We start from the raw sequence: 16,659 nt of genomic DNA on the forward strand, positions 1-16,659 counted from the left end.
TTTCTGCTTGTCTTTGCACTAGTATTCCCTCTGACAAGAATGTTCTTCCCCCTGATTTTCATGTGGCCGGTTCTTCCAGTCCAGAGGATCTCACTCTAAAGATCATCTCCTCAGAGGAGTCCTGCTTGATAGTCTAATCTAACACAGGCAACTCTCAGGACCATTGCCTTATTTTAATTTCCCACAAAGCACTTTTCACAGTCTGTATTTCTTGTTTATTTGTTTGCCTGTTTTCTGTCTACTCACACTAGAACAGCTCATGAAAGCAGGGTTTTGCCTTTGTCACCACTTTCTCATCACCACCTAAACATGACAGATGCCTGGCAAGAGCTCGATCAGTATTTGTTGCTTGAGGAAATAAACATTGATCTTTAAATCTTCAAAGCAAATACAGTATCAATAGAGAAGTAGCGGACCTAGATTTCCTAGGTCTCTATTTTGAGTGCACCCCAGCACCGTGAGGTGACAACCTACTCCAACTCACTCTTCCCGCAATGTCTCCCAAACCAAAAATAGTGGGTAAGGGATCATCTAGGATTGTTTCTGTTTTCTACATGATCCATGGCAACTTTGCTTCAAAAGTAAACATACAAAAATTGATGCAGGTTTAGAAATGGTATGTTTCATTTCTTTTGGGAATCGTTCTTTCAAAGTTAAAGAGTCACAAAAGTTACATAGAACTCTTTCTGAAGTGATTTGAGATTATCCAAGATAATCTATTTAGCTCTAGGGCTTTTCTCTCACTCCCCACCCTACATACATATATTTTCCTGTGTCAAGAATCACCTTGGACATGTAGCGTTATCTCTGTTTCATCAGTGCCTGCTATGTTAGTAGCAACACATGTATATATGCCAGCATCTGAGGGCGCAGCTTGGTCGATGCTTAAAGTTCCGTCTGGATTGCTAACATGGTGCACTCCATCAACCAGCATAGTGCTTCCACCTTTGGACCAGGTGATTACAGGAAGAGGAGTCCCTTGAGCATTACATGGAATATCCACTCTTTGACCAACTTGGACTTTGAGATGTTTAGGTCCACGCTGTATCTTTGGAGGAACTAGAAATAATAATTGGGTATTAATAATCCAACTTTTACAAATTCCTTCCTTTACTCACTTTAAACGAGAGCTCCTTATCAACAGGCAGCCATGGAAAAGTGAAATAATTTCAAGATTTGGACCTAGGCTCAGATCATTCACTAGCCAGGTGATCTAGAACAAGTCAGTAAACTTCCTGAGGCCTGTTTCCTTGATAATCCAGGGAAAATAGCCTGTAATGCCAGTACACTGCAAGGATTATAGGAAATAATAAATATAAAACTCTTAGTTTCAAACTTGAGGAACAGCAAGCATTTTAAAATGTTAGGCTTCTTTTAATTTGTAAATAATTTTAGGTTAAAAACTCTCTTAAAAGGCAATCCAGATAATTTCTATAATATAAGGGACAAAAAGCATTTCTCTCCATGTACTCAGTTTCTGTTCTCTTTGTAGAAGGATCAGTCAAACAATAAGAAAAGTTTCTCATGAAATCTTTTGCTAATTTCAGATAAGAAAACCACAAAGAGCCTTCATCTCTTCCTTTTGTCAACTTCCTTCAGAAATTTAAATGCAGTAGTTTATCAAAACACCAGCAAATGATTCCTGATTTCCACATATTTGCATTGTGCACTGCAGAATCAAGTTGAGCCACAAGGATATAATTAATGTACCATACATCCCTAAAAAGCACAATTTCTCTTTTTTTTCTTTAACTTAATATTTAATGAACACTTTCTAAAGGTTGTCACTAACAACCTTATATTGTTGATGATAATATTATCGTCATTTTATGAAAGAGAAAACTAAAAGTAAGAAAGGTTAGTGAATATGCCTGATGCCCTAGAGTTAGTAAATGACAGAACTCTGGTATGACTTCACACCACATAATCAATGGGGACACAATTGTGGTGATTCATCTGAGAGTGAAATCAGATCAACACTATCTGAGCTAATTTCTTCTGATATTTGAATATCTTTCATCTAAACAATGCCTGGTGTAGAGTATGCACTCAGTGTGTTGAATGAATGAAGAACTGGATGGACTACGTGGATTGGAGGAATAAAGCAAACTAACTAGGGAGTTGTAGTCAGAGTCCTAGGAAACAGAATTTTTTCAGTTTCTGAGATCTTTAAATATTGAAAATTATCATTTAAATACTAATAAATTATTATTTGAAATTTGTGTTAGCTTCTATAAAATACTACCGGCTTAAACACATTTTTTTCTACTGTATATCAACAATAATAGCAAGAAGTGACTGTTGATCTTTAGAAAAATTGAGATCCAAAAATTTAACCTAGTTTATTTGATAAAGGAAGAAACAGAAGATTGTTTATAAATAGCAGGAAGACTTTTCAGAGTAAACGAAAGAAAATCACAAGTCTCAGATTTTAGAGAATTTTTTTCTTTAATCACTCTATATGCAATTTGGAAATTAACTATCAAATAAACTAGGATTATGGGTTTTTGTGTGGCCAGTCCTCAGCATTGTCATATGCTCTCATTTCAAAACTCACCATGGACATTTAATTTGACAGCCTGAGTCACATTCCCAGCAATATTTGTGGCAACACAAAGATACATCCCACTATCTGGAGTGCGGGTTTCAGTGATCTTCATTGAACCAGAAGGGAGGAATGTGTGTCTGAAAGAAAGAAACCATATAGTAGACCATGGAACAGGAGAATTTAAATATCCCCTATGCAGCTACACTTCAGTATGAAATTACTACTCTGCAAGTAGTTTTTTTAAGCCATTTTCCCATCTGCAATATACATCTATACACCTTAAAAGCCAGGACTTTTCATAATTATCTTGTGTTTGATTTTCCTGCAAACATAAAAACAGTTTTATTTTGCTTTTAAATCTTAATGGTCTGAAATTCACAAATAATTGTGCATCTTTCTGCTCTATAAAGCAAATGTATATTTGAGTTAACTTTGAATTTATTTTGAACTTTTTATTATTATTTTCCACAATGTTAAAGTAAAGGAAAAAGAAGATACACATGTTCTCAAAAATAGTTGAATATATTCCTCCTATTGAGTAATAATGCAGCTGGGTGAGCCAGACCTACATATAAAAATGTTACTGCAATGTGTTACAATAGTTTTAAAGGATAGTGGAGGCTAGGCAGACCTACCTAGTACCAAGATTTCTTATACAGCTAAGTCAAATGAAGAGTGCTATTGGCCCAGAGACAGGCAAATGAATAAATAGTTCAGGACAGAGTCCTCCAGAAAGACCTAAGCATATTTGAGAACTCAACATGTAATATGTAACATCAGAGGTGATATTACAAAAAGTAAGGAAAGTATCGACTATTCAAAGTGATGTCGGGCAACTGGCTCTCCAAATGGAAAAATAAAGATATAAAATTAGAGCACTACCTGATATTATTTACAAAATTTAAAATTCAGATAGATTGAAGTCCAAAATGTGAAAAATAAAACTTAAAATATTAGAATTAAACATTGGAGCTTATGTTTATAATTTTCTTCATGTTAAGATACAAAAAGTACACATCTGAAAAAGAACAGATTAATACATTGTGCTCCTTAAAAACTGAAACCTTCTGTACAACAAAAGACACCACACATAAACTTGACACCACAGCAATAGACTGAGAGAAGATATTTTCAACACATATAAAAAAGATTATCATCAAAAATAAAGACCAAATTTCTACATTCAATAAGAGAAAGACAAGTCACCAGTAAACTGTGCAACAGATTTACAGGTTATTCACCAATACCACAAATGGCCAACAAACATGTAAAAGTGTTCTCAGTTCACTTGAAGTTAATCACATGAAAATTAAAACAATTACAAGATACCATTTTACACCCATCAATTGGCAAAAATTCCTAAGTCAGTCAATACCATATGCACTAATTAGAACATGGAAACAGGTACACTTATATTCTGTTGGTGGATGGACAATCAATACTGTCCCTTTGGAAAGCAATTTAGCAGTGCCTATTAAGCTGGAAGCAGGAGTTGGCTTTGGCCAGGAATTGTAGCTCTGTATATTGGTCCTAAAGAAAGTCATGCATGAGTATACAAAGAGAAATATACAAAGCTATTCACTGAAAAGCCTTGTTTAAAAAAAAAAGAATAAACAAACCAGAATGTCCATAAATAAAGGAATGAAAAAATAAAATGTAGACTATGCATGTAGCAGTTAAAATGAATAAATGGAATCCCTATGTATAATAGTGGACAAATGTTGACTTAATAAAGCAAGTAACAAAATAATAATATACTATTTGTTACAATGGCAAATTGAAAACAGACACACAAAACAAAATTGAAAGCACAGAAAACAGTAATCTACATTGTTTAAGGGTGTATGTGTAGAATGCATACCAAGCTTGTGGCAGTGTTTGCCCCCGGGAAGAGGGAGAAGAAACTGCGACTGTGGAAGGGAACAATACAACTTTCTGATCTGTATTACTGTAATTTTTTACTAAAAAAATTCAAAACAAATATTTTTTCAAACAAATAATAAAATTATATAAAGTCCTTCTTAATTTTTTTCCCTCACTGGCAGTAGGGAAACGACACTAGCATGAATTTATATCTTCATAATTATATATCAATGATTCTAACAGAAAATTAATTATAGTCTAGTGACTATAGTCTGATTCTTATTTCACCAGTAACTTTTGCCTTGATGTTGGGTTAAAACAGTAACCAAGAACTGGAGACAATGAATGTGAAATGTACATTATCTTACATAATTCTCTCAGGTAAGTATCATCCCCATTTTATAAATAGGAAATATGAGGTTCAGAGAGACCCTTTAAAAATTGCCAAAGGTTTCAGGCAAACTTTAAGTGGAAGAGATAAATTTAAACTCATAGCTGGTTGGCAACAAAGGTTTTGCTTTTAAAGCTCCAGCATTCTTCTTGTTATGTCACTTAGCCTATCAAATACAGTATATCATCTCAATGTGCTCATATTTGTATAAGGGTTTAAGTAAGAAGACTTACAAAATCATCCAATGAAGGCCAAATCGTAGACATTAGAGTGTGCCTATTGTATTTTATTGCTCTTATGGGATTAATGGAATTCTGTGTGTGCTTACACATTGGGCTAACAGGAATCTCATACAATTCTGCTCCATTTTAATAACTACCTTATAAAATGTACCAGGGGAAAATTATGGCAAAGCTGAATGTTAGCATTTCTGACATTAAAGATGTCAGAAGCATGATTCAGATGTTATAAATACTTCCTGTAGACTCAGATGTACATGTGAATTATCTCAATTTTAAAAGTGATTTTTTGAGACGTTTGATAACCTGAATAGGCATGGCCATCTGTCCCAAGAGGCTGATTATGTTTTCATGTGTTGCAATTCATCCCAGATCTCCTACCTTGGAGAGAACGGTGAGATGAGCTGGGTTTCTTTGGCCCAAGTAATTATGGGTGGAGGTAAGCTCTTCACTTCACATGGAAGTGTTACCTCTTCCCCTGCAAGGACGGAGATCTCAACAGGCTTATCCTGGGACAGTCCTCGTTGATCTCCAAACACTCTGGGCCTTACTAAAATAAACACATGTTTTGGAAGGGAAATAGTATATTGAAAACAAAGCACAGTTTAATTTACATTAAAATGTGGACTACTAATGTTCTTAAGTAATTTATAAAAAGATGCTGTTCAGGACACAAGCTAAAACTTTCCATTAATACATTTATTGTGAGAACTAAAAGAGAAATGACGAAAAACTTTCAGTCAGTAATTCCTTTTAGAACACAATGAAGAGATCAGCTGCAATGCCCTCTCAGAGTCTACCATCTGTAAAAGTAAACCCTCAAGGCAGACTCCTACCCAAGACATAGCTGAGGTTTGGCTTTGCTAGGAGTGTTAACTAACTGGTGTTACTGAAGAGGGCTGGGTGCAATAAGCATACTTCTTGGGAAAACACCATAAAATTTTTCCGAAAGACTATACAATTGCATTCCTTAAAATCAGAATCTAAGTAGAAGTGATTTTGGTTGGCAGTAAAAAATGCATTTCTGTAAAAAAAAAAATAGAAACTTGGGGGGAGCAATTCACTTTAGGGGTACATGCATCTGGTAACAGTATTGGGGAAAGAACTGTGAGTTTTGGCCCAGATAGACAATGTCGATAAAAACCATTCCTCCACCAGCTCTCACCATAGACTGTTAGCTGCACTTTCCTTTTGGCATAGCCAGCTGCGTTGGTGGCGGTGCAGACATACTCCCCACTCTCCTCTCCTCCAGGTGACACCACATACAGACTGCCATCAGCCCCTGCTGAAAACTTAGCACTGCTGGTTGAAATCAGCTCTCCTTTCTGCAAAACACAGCAAAAATCAAAGGGTTTTTTTTTGTTTGTTTGTTTAAGATCATAAAAGAGTGACAATGTCTGGAAGAGGAATAGAGAGAAAAAAACATCTCCAAGAGGAGAATAGAGTAAATTTTAAAATGCTAACTTGAAAAAAGTTATTTATGAGAAAAATTAGACAAATAAAAGTACTAAAAGTGGGCCAGGCATGGTGGCTCACGCCTGTAATCCCAGCACTTTGGGAGGCCAAGGCGGGCAGATCACGAGGTCAGGAGATCGAGACCACAGTGAAACCCCGTCTCTACTAAAAATACAAAAAAATTAGCTGGGCGAGGTGGCGGGCGCCTGTAGTCCCAGCTACTTGGGAGGCTGAGGCAGGAGAATGGCGTGAACCCGAGAGGCAGAACTTGCAGTGAGCCAAGATCGCACCACTGCACTCCAGCCTGTGTGACAGAGTGAGACTCCGTCTCAAAAAAAAAACAAAAAAAAAGTACTAAAAGTGATATTTCTCCATACCAAATCATGTCGTCTTCATTCCAGAGCTACTTAAGAAGGCAGAGAACAGTAATGATAAGGATGGTACAGTGAATGCTTATGCTATGCCAGGCTCTGTTTCAAGCACTTTACCTGAATTAACCATTGTAACACTCACAACAATCTTATGAGTAGCAACTACCACAACCCTCATTTTGCAGTTTAGAGCGTCAAAGCATGGGAGAGGGGAGTAGAGTAATTTGCCAAAGATCACAAAGCCCATCAGTGGTAGAGCTGGGGTTCAAATCCAGCAGCGAGGCTCTAGAGCCCAAGTTCTCAACTACTCTGTGCTTGGCCACAGCACAAAGGTCAACCTGGAAATATTTCACTTTTACATTTTCCTTAAAATGCATTAAACTTCTACTCAGTGCTAGGTACTGTGCAGTTCAGGGATTAGCTTCACTGCTGGGACTTTTCTGTCCAGAATAATTTTTTTTAAAAAGCTAACCTTTTAATTTATTTACAAATGTCAACACCAACTTCTCCATATTTCAGAGATTTTTAGATAGATAAAACTAGATGGTACGGCAAAACACTAGTAGTGCTAATTATACAAATGCCATACTTCATTAGCATGTCATTACATTTGCTGGGTTCAGATTCATTTACAGAAAATGTGCCATCTTTGTGGCTGTTCAAGGATGAAAGGACTTCCTCAGGAAATGGGCTTTTCTTTACTGCAAGAATACAAGTAAAAACTGAACAACATGACAAGGATATAGAGGGGAATAAATTAGTTTGTGTATGTGTCTTACAATTTTTAGTCATACATAGAATTTGTGACTATACCATAGAACTTTATAAATAGGAAAATCCATGCAGTCATATCATTTAGAAGGAACCTTAAAAGATCTTGAGTGAAATCACCTACTTGAGACTTGAATGGTATTAGCAACATTACAGTGAACACGTCCATAGCATAGCCTGTGTGCTGGGAACTTTTCTAAGCACTTTACATCTTGTACGTACTTGTAGCAGATCCTTTTTTACCCCATGCCACATCCCTAAGCCCCCTTCCCTCTTAATTTCAGCGCAGCTCTAGTGGACAGCTCCACATGCGCCACCAGGGTCATCCTTCTTGCACCTAAGTTTTCTGTTTTTTTGTTTTTTTTCTGGACCAGGGCTTTATCCAAAGCCCCAGAAGGCCACAGCCAGCAAGTGCAGCAGTGTAAGCTTCTCTGGGGAGTGGAGGGAATATGTCATGTATAAATGCCCAACTTCCTGTCCATCAGAGGGAGCCTTCTGAGGTGCATCTAAATGGTTTCTTGGAGGCTTCCTAGCATGTCTGTCTGGCCACATAGGAAACGCTTTATTAACTTATCTTCTTTCGATGCCTCACTCCCCCAGCCCCCCGCTCAAGACTGGGGATAACTTGCAGGTGAACTTCACACTCTGCTCTTCAGGAAATATGACTAGATGTATCATTTACCTTGGACCAGATGACAGATGGTTTGGGAATTCCACTTGCTTTGCACGGTAAAGTTACTGGAATGCCTTCAATTGTACTGAGTATCTGCTGCCCATGCTGAATGGTTGGCAGAACTGAAAAGGTAAGTAGGATTTGGAATCTGAGCACCTGTTCTTCCATTTAACATCATCTATTTAAAGTTGAACATTTTCATTACAACATTAATGTTTGTAAAATGAGCAATTGCAATTATTTCACATTTTCTGATAAAAAGGTAGGATAATCTCTGTAAAGGAGTGTGCTAGACAAAGACAATAAAGTAGTTATGATCTGAAAAATGAAATAAAACTTAAAATCAAATAGTAAGTGATGTCTAATAAGCTGACTTTCCTAACAAAAATAAGACAGGACTGAAGAAAATTCATTTTTTTGCTGGAAACCCAAGATAGAATTGCACTCTAAGAGCTATATCTATATCTCCAATCACTGTCCTTTATTCGTTAAGCTGCAATAAGCTGACATAAGCCTACATTCAGAGAAATGGGCTGTTTAACCACTACATATTAAATACCTATCTATACTCAGGAATCACTTAGTGAGCTACTACATTTAACCTAGATAAAAAGATTTGTTTGGTTAAGAAGAATTCATTGGTAAAACTCAAATCTTAAGAGATTTTTATTTCATTTATTTATTTATTTATTTATTTTTTGAGACAGGGTCTCGCTGTGTTACCCAGGCTGGTCTTGAACTCCTGGGCTCACACGATCCTCCTGCCACAGCCTCCCAAAGTGCTGGGATTACAGGCATAAGCCACCACGCCCAGCCAAGTCTTTTACATTTAAAAGACTAAAAGGATTCTAAGTCAATATTTTTCAGTAAGAAGAATAACATACCTTTTACTTTAGAAAGCAACTGAAGAATTAACACGAGTAGAAGCAAAAGGAAAAGGAAGAAGGTTAATCCCTCCATTCTGTGTAAATCATAATCAGAACCAACTCTCACAAACAGAAATTATCAATACTCAATGTTGTCAAAATGGTGATTTTGATTAAAGAAGCTTGCATATATGAAAGTTCCTAACACAGTGAGAAGAAGACAATAAAAGCCCAATCTATAACAGGCATTTCCTTTCCATCCTCTGGAAAGATGAGACTGGAACTGCTCCCAGGAGCTCAATCACTCATCATTTCTCTTCCTTAAAATCAGATTTTTCAAGGATTATCATAACTACTCTGGAGAAGATTTTTAGAACTAGAGACACCAGAAACCTCAGTGCAAAAAAATTCCTTGGAAGGCTTAGATTAGATATGCTACATACTCATATTTTCCTATGGCTGGGTTTACTCTTTAGATAATTTCTTCTTAAGGAATTGGCAGCAAATCCCCAGCCCTAAACAACAATGCCAGGCTACTCTCTAAAGCAAGAAATTTAATTTTCAGAATCATCATGGAATATTCATCTTTCAACTATGCTGTCAATTTGTGGCAACATGGAATAAGCCATTTTGATACAAACATATTGAGTTTAACAGCAAAAAAGAAAAGTGGCAAATTTAGGCAATAGTTTTGAAATCTGATGACATTTGGGTGTGGAAGAGAAGTTTCTTTTCAGATTGTCAATCTATACAAACCAATATGACAAACTGTTTTGTCATTTTAATTTACATTCATACTTGTATTCATTCATTATTTTAAGAATTTGATTGAGAGCCTTTAATGAATATTCTTAAAAATGCAGACACAGAATGATGAAGGAACGGCACTGCTAATTAACATAAATACAGAGGTATAGAGAGCTGCTAGGCTGCATCACGTCCATCTGCTAAATGTCTGCTAGATTTAGTTAATGCCAAATGGCTGCACTAATTTTTTAACTCTATGGACTAAATTAGTTACTCATTTTGGACTAAAATGGACCAATGAATGTTGTGAAATGATCTCTTAAATTTTAATGTTAAAACAATACACCATATCATTCGTTTGTCTGTATCCTTGCCCCTCTGATAGGAAAGACATCATAATTAATCCTGTCATTTTTTTCACCCAAGTGAAAATTCAGCCTCAGAATCCTATTCAACACAATATTCTAGGCAGTCACCAGAAGCCAAAGAGAGATAACGTGAGGGCATTCCTACACTAGATTCTCAAACTAGTCTATAAGCACTGTTCAAGAAATCTATGGTCTGGTCTTCTTGAAAAATAATTACACAACCATGTCCAATCTGTCAGTATGCATTTATTCCTCTAAGTTATAACTAATTTAGTGTTGCTTTAGTATTTCTTCAAAATAATATTTCTCCAAGAATATCTAAGGTTATGTGGTGGATACTTAAAGTAAAACTGAGAAAGGTGGAAGAGGCTGTTTAAGAGAAGCAGACATAATAAAAGAAAATGGTCTGCATTCAGTCTATTTGTCTATTGTCAATAGACCAAACAAAATTGTAAAACTACTGGACTCTCCAATTCACACTCTAAATAACGAATAAATCAACTACTAAAAATAAGTATTTTGTAGTACTTTCTTCCCTCAGATATTCAGCTCTGGACACAAAGCTATTTTTAATGCAATATTTTTTTTGTTTTTTGTTTTTTTTAAAAAAAACAATGTTGCAGAGTCTTCAAAGGAAGTATACAAAAAAGTTATGACAATTTCTTAATCTATGAAGCTGTCAATTATTGAGATGTAAAAAGCTGGTTACTGTTAGTCACGAAGGGAAAAAGATTGCTTCTGGATTTTCTTATTTGTGACCTTTAAGTTATTTAACATGCAAGAAGATTGTTTGGAGTACATTTGGTGACCTTTAGAAAAGTTTAGGTCATTTCTAGCTTAAGCACAAAGGGGTCATTAGTAAGGACATGCTGGTTGCACAATCCAAAAAGAAAAGGCAATCTGGAGGGTATAATGAGTTCAGCTTGTCTGAAATTAAAATGTATTTTTAAACATAATTCTTTGAGAGCCGAGGTCACTTTTAACAATTAAGAAACCACTTACAAAAGCCCTTGGCCAGACTCAGCTGGTAACTCCCAAGAATGTCTTTTTGTGTACATAAAAAAGGGAAATCTGGAAACAACATTAACAATGTAGATATTGTTCAAGAAATAAGAAATAACAATTAAGAGAGTATCCAACTGTAATTAGAAGAACAGAGTTATTTGATTAAAATATAGGAACAACTACTTTGAACACAGTTTGGAAACAATAACATTGGGTGTGTCTCTTACCATGCACAACCACAGAGGTAGTTTTGTTACTGGTCCCAGCAACGTTACTGGCCACACAAGTGTATTCACCACCATCCTGAAGCTGAACTCTTTCAATATGGAGGCTCCCATCACTGCGCATAGTGATGTAAGGATTTTGGAGCAACTTAAAGGACAAAAAAAGGTAATTTTTATTTAAAAAGAAAGGATTTGTGAGAGTCAAAAATGAATCTGCTTTTTTTTCCCCGATCGGGTTACTAAAAGTCTATAAACAAAATATTTTAATGTCCTTAAGTGAAGAATGATGAGCATAAATGTTACCAAGAGTGTGATTGTACAATTTAATCATGATATACCTCCAAATATTATACCTATTAATATTTATCAGAGAGTTAAGCACAAGCTAAAAAGAGAAAAATATAGACATGACTTGTTTAATGTTCCTGTAAATTTTGTCATCACTCAAAACCCAAATTTCACTATAATTTTTACTTTTGGCTTAAATTGTTCTTTTCCAAGAAGGCCTTATTACCACTAGGAAGCCATTTGATATTTTTATTTTGGCACATAGGCACTTACTCATGCCAAGGGAGAAGGACTTAGCCTCAACACCCACCCTTGTTAGGTAACAGATGCAAATATTAGCGGAAAATATGTGATATATGAATTGTGTCAGGGAGGGCTGGTAATATTTTCAGTTAAGAATGATCACCTCTAAATCTGTATCATCCATCCACACTGCATATGAGATACTTGTGTGCTCAAATACTATCATTCTACAAGGGCATTTATTTTTAAGTGAGGTTTGCTAATTTTTCTCAGGTTTTTATGCAAATATGAAATTTTACATCTTCTTAGATGGAGTCAATTCACTTTTTTTTTTTTTTTTTTTTTTTTGAGACAGAATATTGCTCTGTCACCCAGGCTGGAGTGCAGTGGCACGATCTCGGCTCACTGCAACCTCCACCTCCTGGGTTCAGCATATTCACTTTTAATCAGTACTTCAAGAAGAAAGTGAGTCCCAATATTCTGGAAAATGGAAAGAAAAATGCTCTGAACCATAAGAAAATTTATTGCCATAGATAATTTACAGAAAAAGTTTCACAGAACTGTAAACATTTTTCACATCCTTTCATAAAAAAAATTTTATACTGAAAAACAATGACTATATATCTACATTTTTATATAGGTCACAATGAAAGGTATGTTTAAAGTTAATAATAATAAAGATTGATACATAAAATGGAAGAAGTTTATGGGAATATTAACATTTAATAATGCACTACAAAGAAGAGCACAAAAATATTTAAGTGCAATGAAAATAACAATACTTGCTTCAGTTCTTCTATATTCTGAAAAAAGTTCACTAGTGACACTGAATTTAATATAAAATTATGAAAATTATAACACTATTTCTCCATTTTATTAATGCCAAAATAATATGAATAACAAAAAATGTCAATAATAAAGAAAAGCTTTGGTATACTTACAAAAACATATTTTTGTATATTTATTAAATTGATACTTTTGGTGATTGGAATACATTACTTCTAACTCAAGAAAATTAGGAATCTGGGCCAGGTGTGGTAGTTCACACCTGTAATCCCAGCACTTTGAGAGGCCGAGGTGGATGGATCACTTGAGGTCAGGAGTTTGAGACCAGCCTGGCCAACATGGTGAAACCCCATCTCTGCTAAAAAATACAAAAATTAGCTAGGCATGGTAGCAGTCACCTGTAATCCTGCTACTCTGGAGGCTGAGGCATGAGAATCCCTTGAACCTGGGAAGCAGAGGTTGCAGTGAGCCTAGATCCCACCACTGCACTCCAGCCTAGGCGACAGAATGAAACTCTGTCTCAAAGAAAAAAAATAAATAAAAGAAAATTAGGAGTGTGAATGCATGCATTTAAAATGTTCTTACCATAGCTGAATTCTTAATCCACCGACGTTCTGGAATGGGATTTCCAGCTAACAGAGTACAGGGCAAAGTAAGCTGCTGTCCTTCAATAACATTGGCCACTGAAGGGCTGATTCCAATAAGTGGAGCAACTAAATCAAGAGAGAGCACAGGCACTTTCAACTCCATTTCACCCAAAAGAAAGGTAAACCACTTTACAGGCCCCAAAGACTATTAGTTATGCTATAAAAATTTGAGTTTTCAGAAACAAAATATTTACATGAAAATGGGTATGATTTTGAAAGTAAAAATTAAAGTCTCCTTCTAAGTAGGGGGAATGCGAAAGGACAGGTAATACATTACCGTAGAAGTAAAGAAAGTAAAAAAGAATGCTTATGGCATGGAAGGCCTGAAATGTCAAGCCAAGATATTTGCAATGTATTCAGTAGACAAATGGAGAGTAACTGAAAGCATTTATAAGTGGAAAAGTCGAATCATTGGGGAAATATTAATCTGAAAACTATAAGTATGCTGGAAGAAATGGGACCAATAGGATGCTGTTGTAATAGCTCAAGAAAATAATACAAGGTTGACTCTCTTAGATGGAATGATAAAGGAGTATTGTAAATATGCCCTTCTCTAAAAATTAATGAATAAATTTAACATAAAGTAAAATCCCTAAGAGTAGTTTTACTTGGAAAATGTATACGTAGACAAATGAAGACATATTTTAAAAACTGTGTAAAAGGGTATTAATGAGAAACATGTACTGACAGATATAAAAATCACATTAAATGCTATAATAATTTAAGCAATGTAGTACTATTTCAGAAATAGAATTCTAAGGAATAGACATGGGGACATAAACTTACTATGTGATCAGATGGGTATTTTAGTCAGTGGGAAGAGAATATTCAATAATAGATATTGCACCAAATGTCTTACTACTTGGAAATAAATGATATTATATTTTTACCTATCATACACAAAAATAATTCCATGTTGACTAAAATAACAAAGGTAAAAAAGGAATCAGAAAAGACCACAACTCTAATATGTGTGGGTATGTGTGTGTGTGAGTGTGTGTGCCTGTGTGTATTCATATTTAGATTTAAAACAATTTATTTAAATTGCCCTTCATTTTGGAGCAGATAATCTCTAAGGTTATTTCCAGGACTAACATTCTAAGAAATATGAAATGTGGTAGGGAAGGGAAGGCTGGTCTAGTAATTAGTCATTTATCTTTTTTTTTTTTTTTTTAAGTGGCACAGGCAAGAGATGACATAGTAAAAGAAGTCTGATGATTTTGAAGACCATGGTATGTAGACATTCGATTGATCTTACCAAGTCCGGTCACTGTTATTGTTGTCTCTGACTGGATCTTTCCAAACTGGTTTTCAGCTTCACAAATATAGGTTCCTTTATCACTTGCCCATAAGTCTAAAAGGAAGAACTCATTTACTCATCCAATACTATCTATGGAGCATTAACTATGTGCCAGAAACAGTGCTGAGATCTGTGGATGGAAAGTGTGCACTGCCTTCTGGTAGAAGAAGGGACATACACAGAAACCAGCCGTCACACCACAGTGAAATAAGTGCTAACAAAGAGTTCCAGATAGTGAGCTCTGGAAGCAGAGACAGAAGTGACTGCATGAAAGGCAATTGGAGAAGGATTCACACTGAGGTAATATCTGAGTGAGTAGAATAGAGGAAGGGCAGTCCAAATCTAATAGGTTACAAAGGCAAGGGCATGACTAGAAAAATCATGGCCTGTACAAAGAATGGAAAGCTGCACCATCAATGGGCTCTGCACCACCACCCTGTTAGAAGTTTGCAGGGGAGATTTTTTGGTTGATGCAATGACTGGGGAAGTCTGCTGGCATTCAGTGGGTAAAAACTAGAGAGGTGAAACATGGGGCAGATTCGCAAAGAAATAATTATCCCAAGTCCAGCATGACTTTGAAACTCCCACTGAAATGTGTGTATTTCATAACTTTGTTTGTAACTACATAAGTCTGCAACCTAATTCTGTATGTGCAAAAGAAACACAGAACTTTAGTAATAATTGCACATCATCTTAGAAAATCACTTCACCAGCTTGGAGTTTTTGAGTCATCAATCCTATACTCCTGCATGAGTCTGCGTTTGAGCTATTGAATTCATAATGATGCCACATAAATGTATCTTCATATTGCGTAGACGATGCCAGAGTATTTACATATTGAAATATGCATTATTTTAATATAAATTACTTTCCCTCATTTTTCATTTGTATGTGTTAGATATTAAAATAATTTTTATTATGTAGTTAGATCAAATACATAGAATATTTTAAGATAATAAAATGATAATACAAAATATTTGTAATTAAAGAGGGTATTGGAGCCATGAGGATGGGGACTACTGAGTTATAGGTTGTGTGGGGACAGTCAGCAGCCTGAAGTTGAAGAGGTGGGCTGTACATTCTCAAGAGCATGGTTTTGTCTTGTGAGCAATCAGGAAGGAAGGAGAGGATTTTAAATAGGGGAATGGGTGTAATCTTGTAAATATATGAACCAAAATAAGCAGTTTAATCTATTGATAAGATTTGAACAGAGAAAAGTGCAGCTTTCCAGCATCAATAGTCCCATACTATCTCAGATAAAGAACCATGACAAAGTTTCTACTCCTCTGCTAACCATATGCATCTAATTGTAGAACTGCATCTGGTAAACTGAGGCAGCATCCACTCTAAATAGCAAACATTCATTTGGAAATAAAAATTCAGCAAACCACCCGATTAATAAATCATACATTGGTTCTAACCAGGATATTTTTCATATTATGAATTCTTGGGCTAATTTGTGTAGAAATACAACATACCATGAGAACCAAGTTTCTAATTACTAATTTCCTTCCAGACAATTTAATTTTGACAATTAGGCAACTGTTGCTCAAGATTTTGAGCTCTTTTATTCTTCCTTTTATTTCGTCTCCTTTAATCAATTTGTTTTCAGGTCTCACTTTTTATCAACAACTGTGTTGTTTCTCATCATCACTCTTTGAGCTTTTCAATGTTCCCTTTCTCTCATCTCTCTTCCTATCTTGTAGCGGTGTTCTGAAACAGTACTTTCATGTACCTTTTCCTGCCTATCAAACTTGGAATGGGGATGTCTAACTTCTAGCTCATCAAATCCATTTTTTCACCTGGACATTCAAGTCATGCACAATCTGACCCAATCTGATGTGTACTTCCCAGTAGCTCCTTTTATGGGCATC

The 16,659-nt window shown here is 35.6% G+C and overlaps 1 protein-coding gene across 1 annotated transcript in view; it reads right to left on the reverse strand.

Moving 5' to 3' along the window:
- The window catches only part of HMCN1 (hemicentin 1), a 434,555-nt gene that overhangs the window by 191,964 nt on the left and 225,932 nt on the right, over nucleotides 1-16,659 (reverse strand). Inside the window, exons 17-24 of the mRNA XM_030818744.1 lie at nucleotides 14,744-14,839; nucleotides 13,424-13,551; nucleotides 11,525-11,669; nucleotides 8,321-8,433; nucleotides 6,207-6,366; nucleotides 5,423-5,591; nucleotides 2,558-2,685; nucleotides 787-1,059 (exon numbers count right to left, since the gene is read on the reverse strand). Coding sequence (XP_030674604.1) covers nucleotides 787-1,059; nucleotides 2,558-2,685; nucleotides 5,423-5,591; nucleotides 6,207-6,366; nucleotides 8,321-8,433; nucleotides 11,525-11,669; nucleotides 13,424-13,551; nucleotides 14,744-14,839 — 1,212 coding nt within the window. The remainder of the gene's footprint in view (nucleotides 1-786; nucleotides 1,060-2,557; nucleotides 2,686-5,422; nucleotides 5,592-6,206; nucleotides 6,367-8,320; nucleotides 8,434-11,524; nucleotides 11,670-13,423; nucleotides 13,552-14,743; nucleotides 14,840-16,659) is intronic.

Source organism: Nomascus leucogenys, chromosome 9, assembly GCF_006542625.1.
Source record: "Nomascus leucogenys isolate Asia chromosome 9, Asia_NLE_v1, whole genome shotgun sequence".
NCBI lineage: Eukaryota > Metazoa > Chordata > Mammalia > Primates > Hylobatidae > Nomascus > Nomascus leucogenys.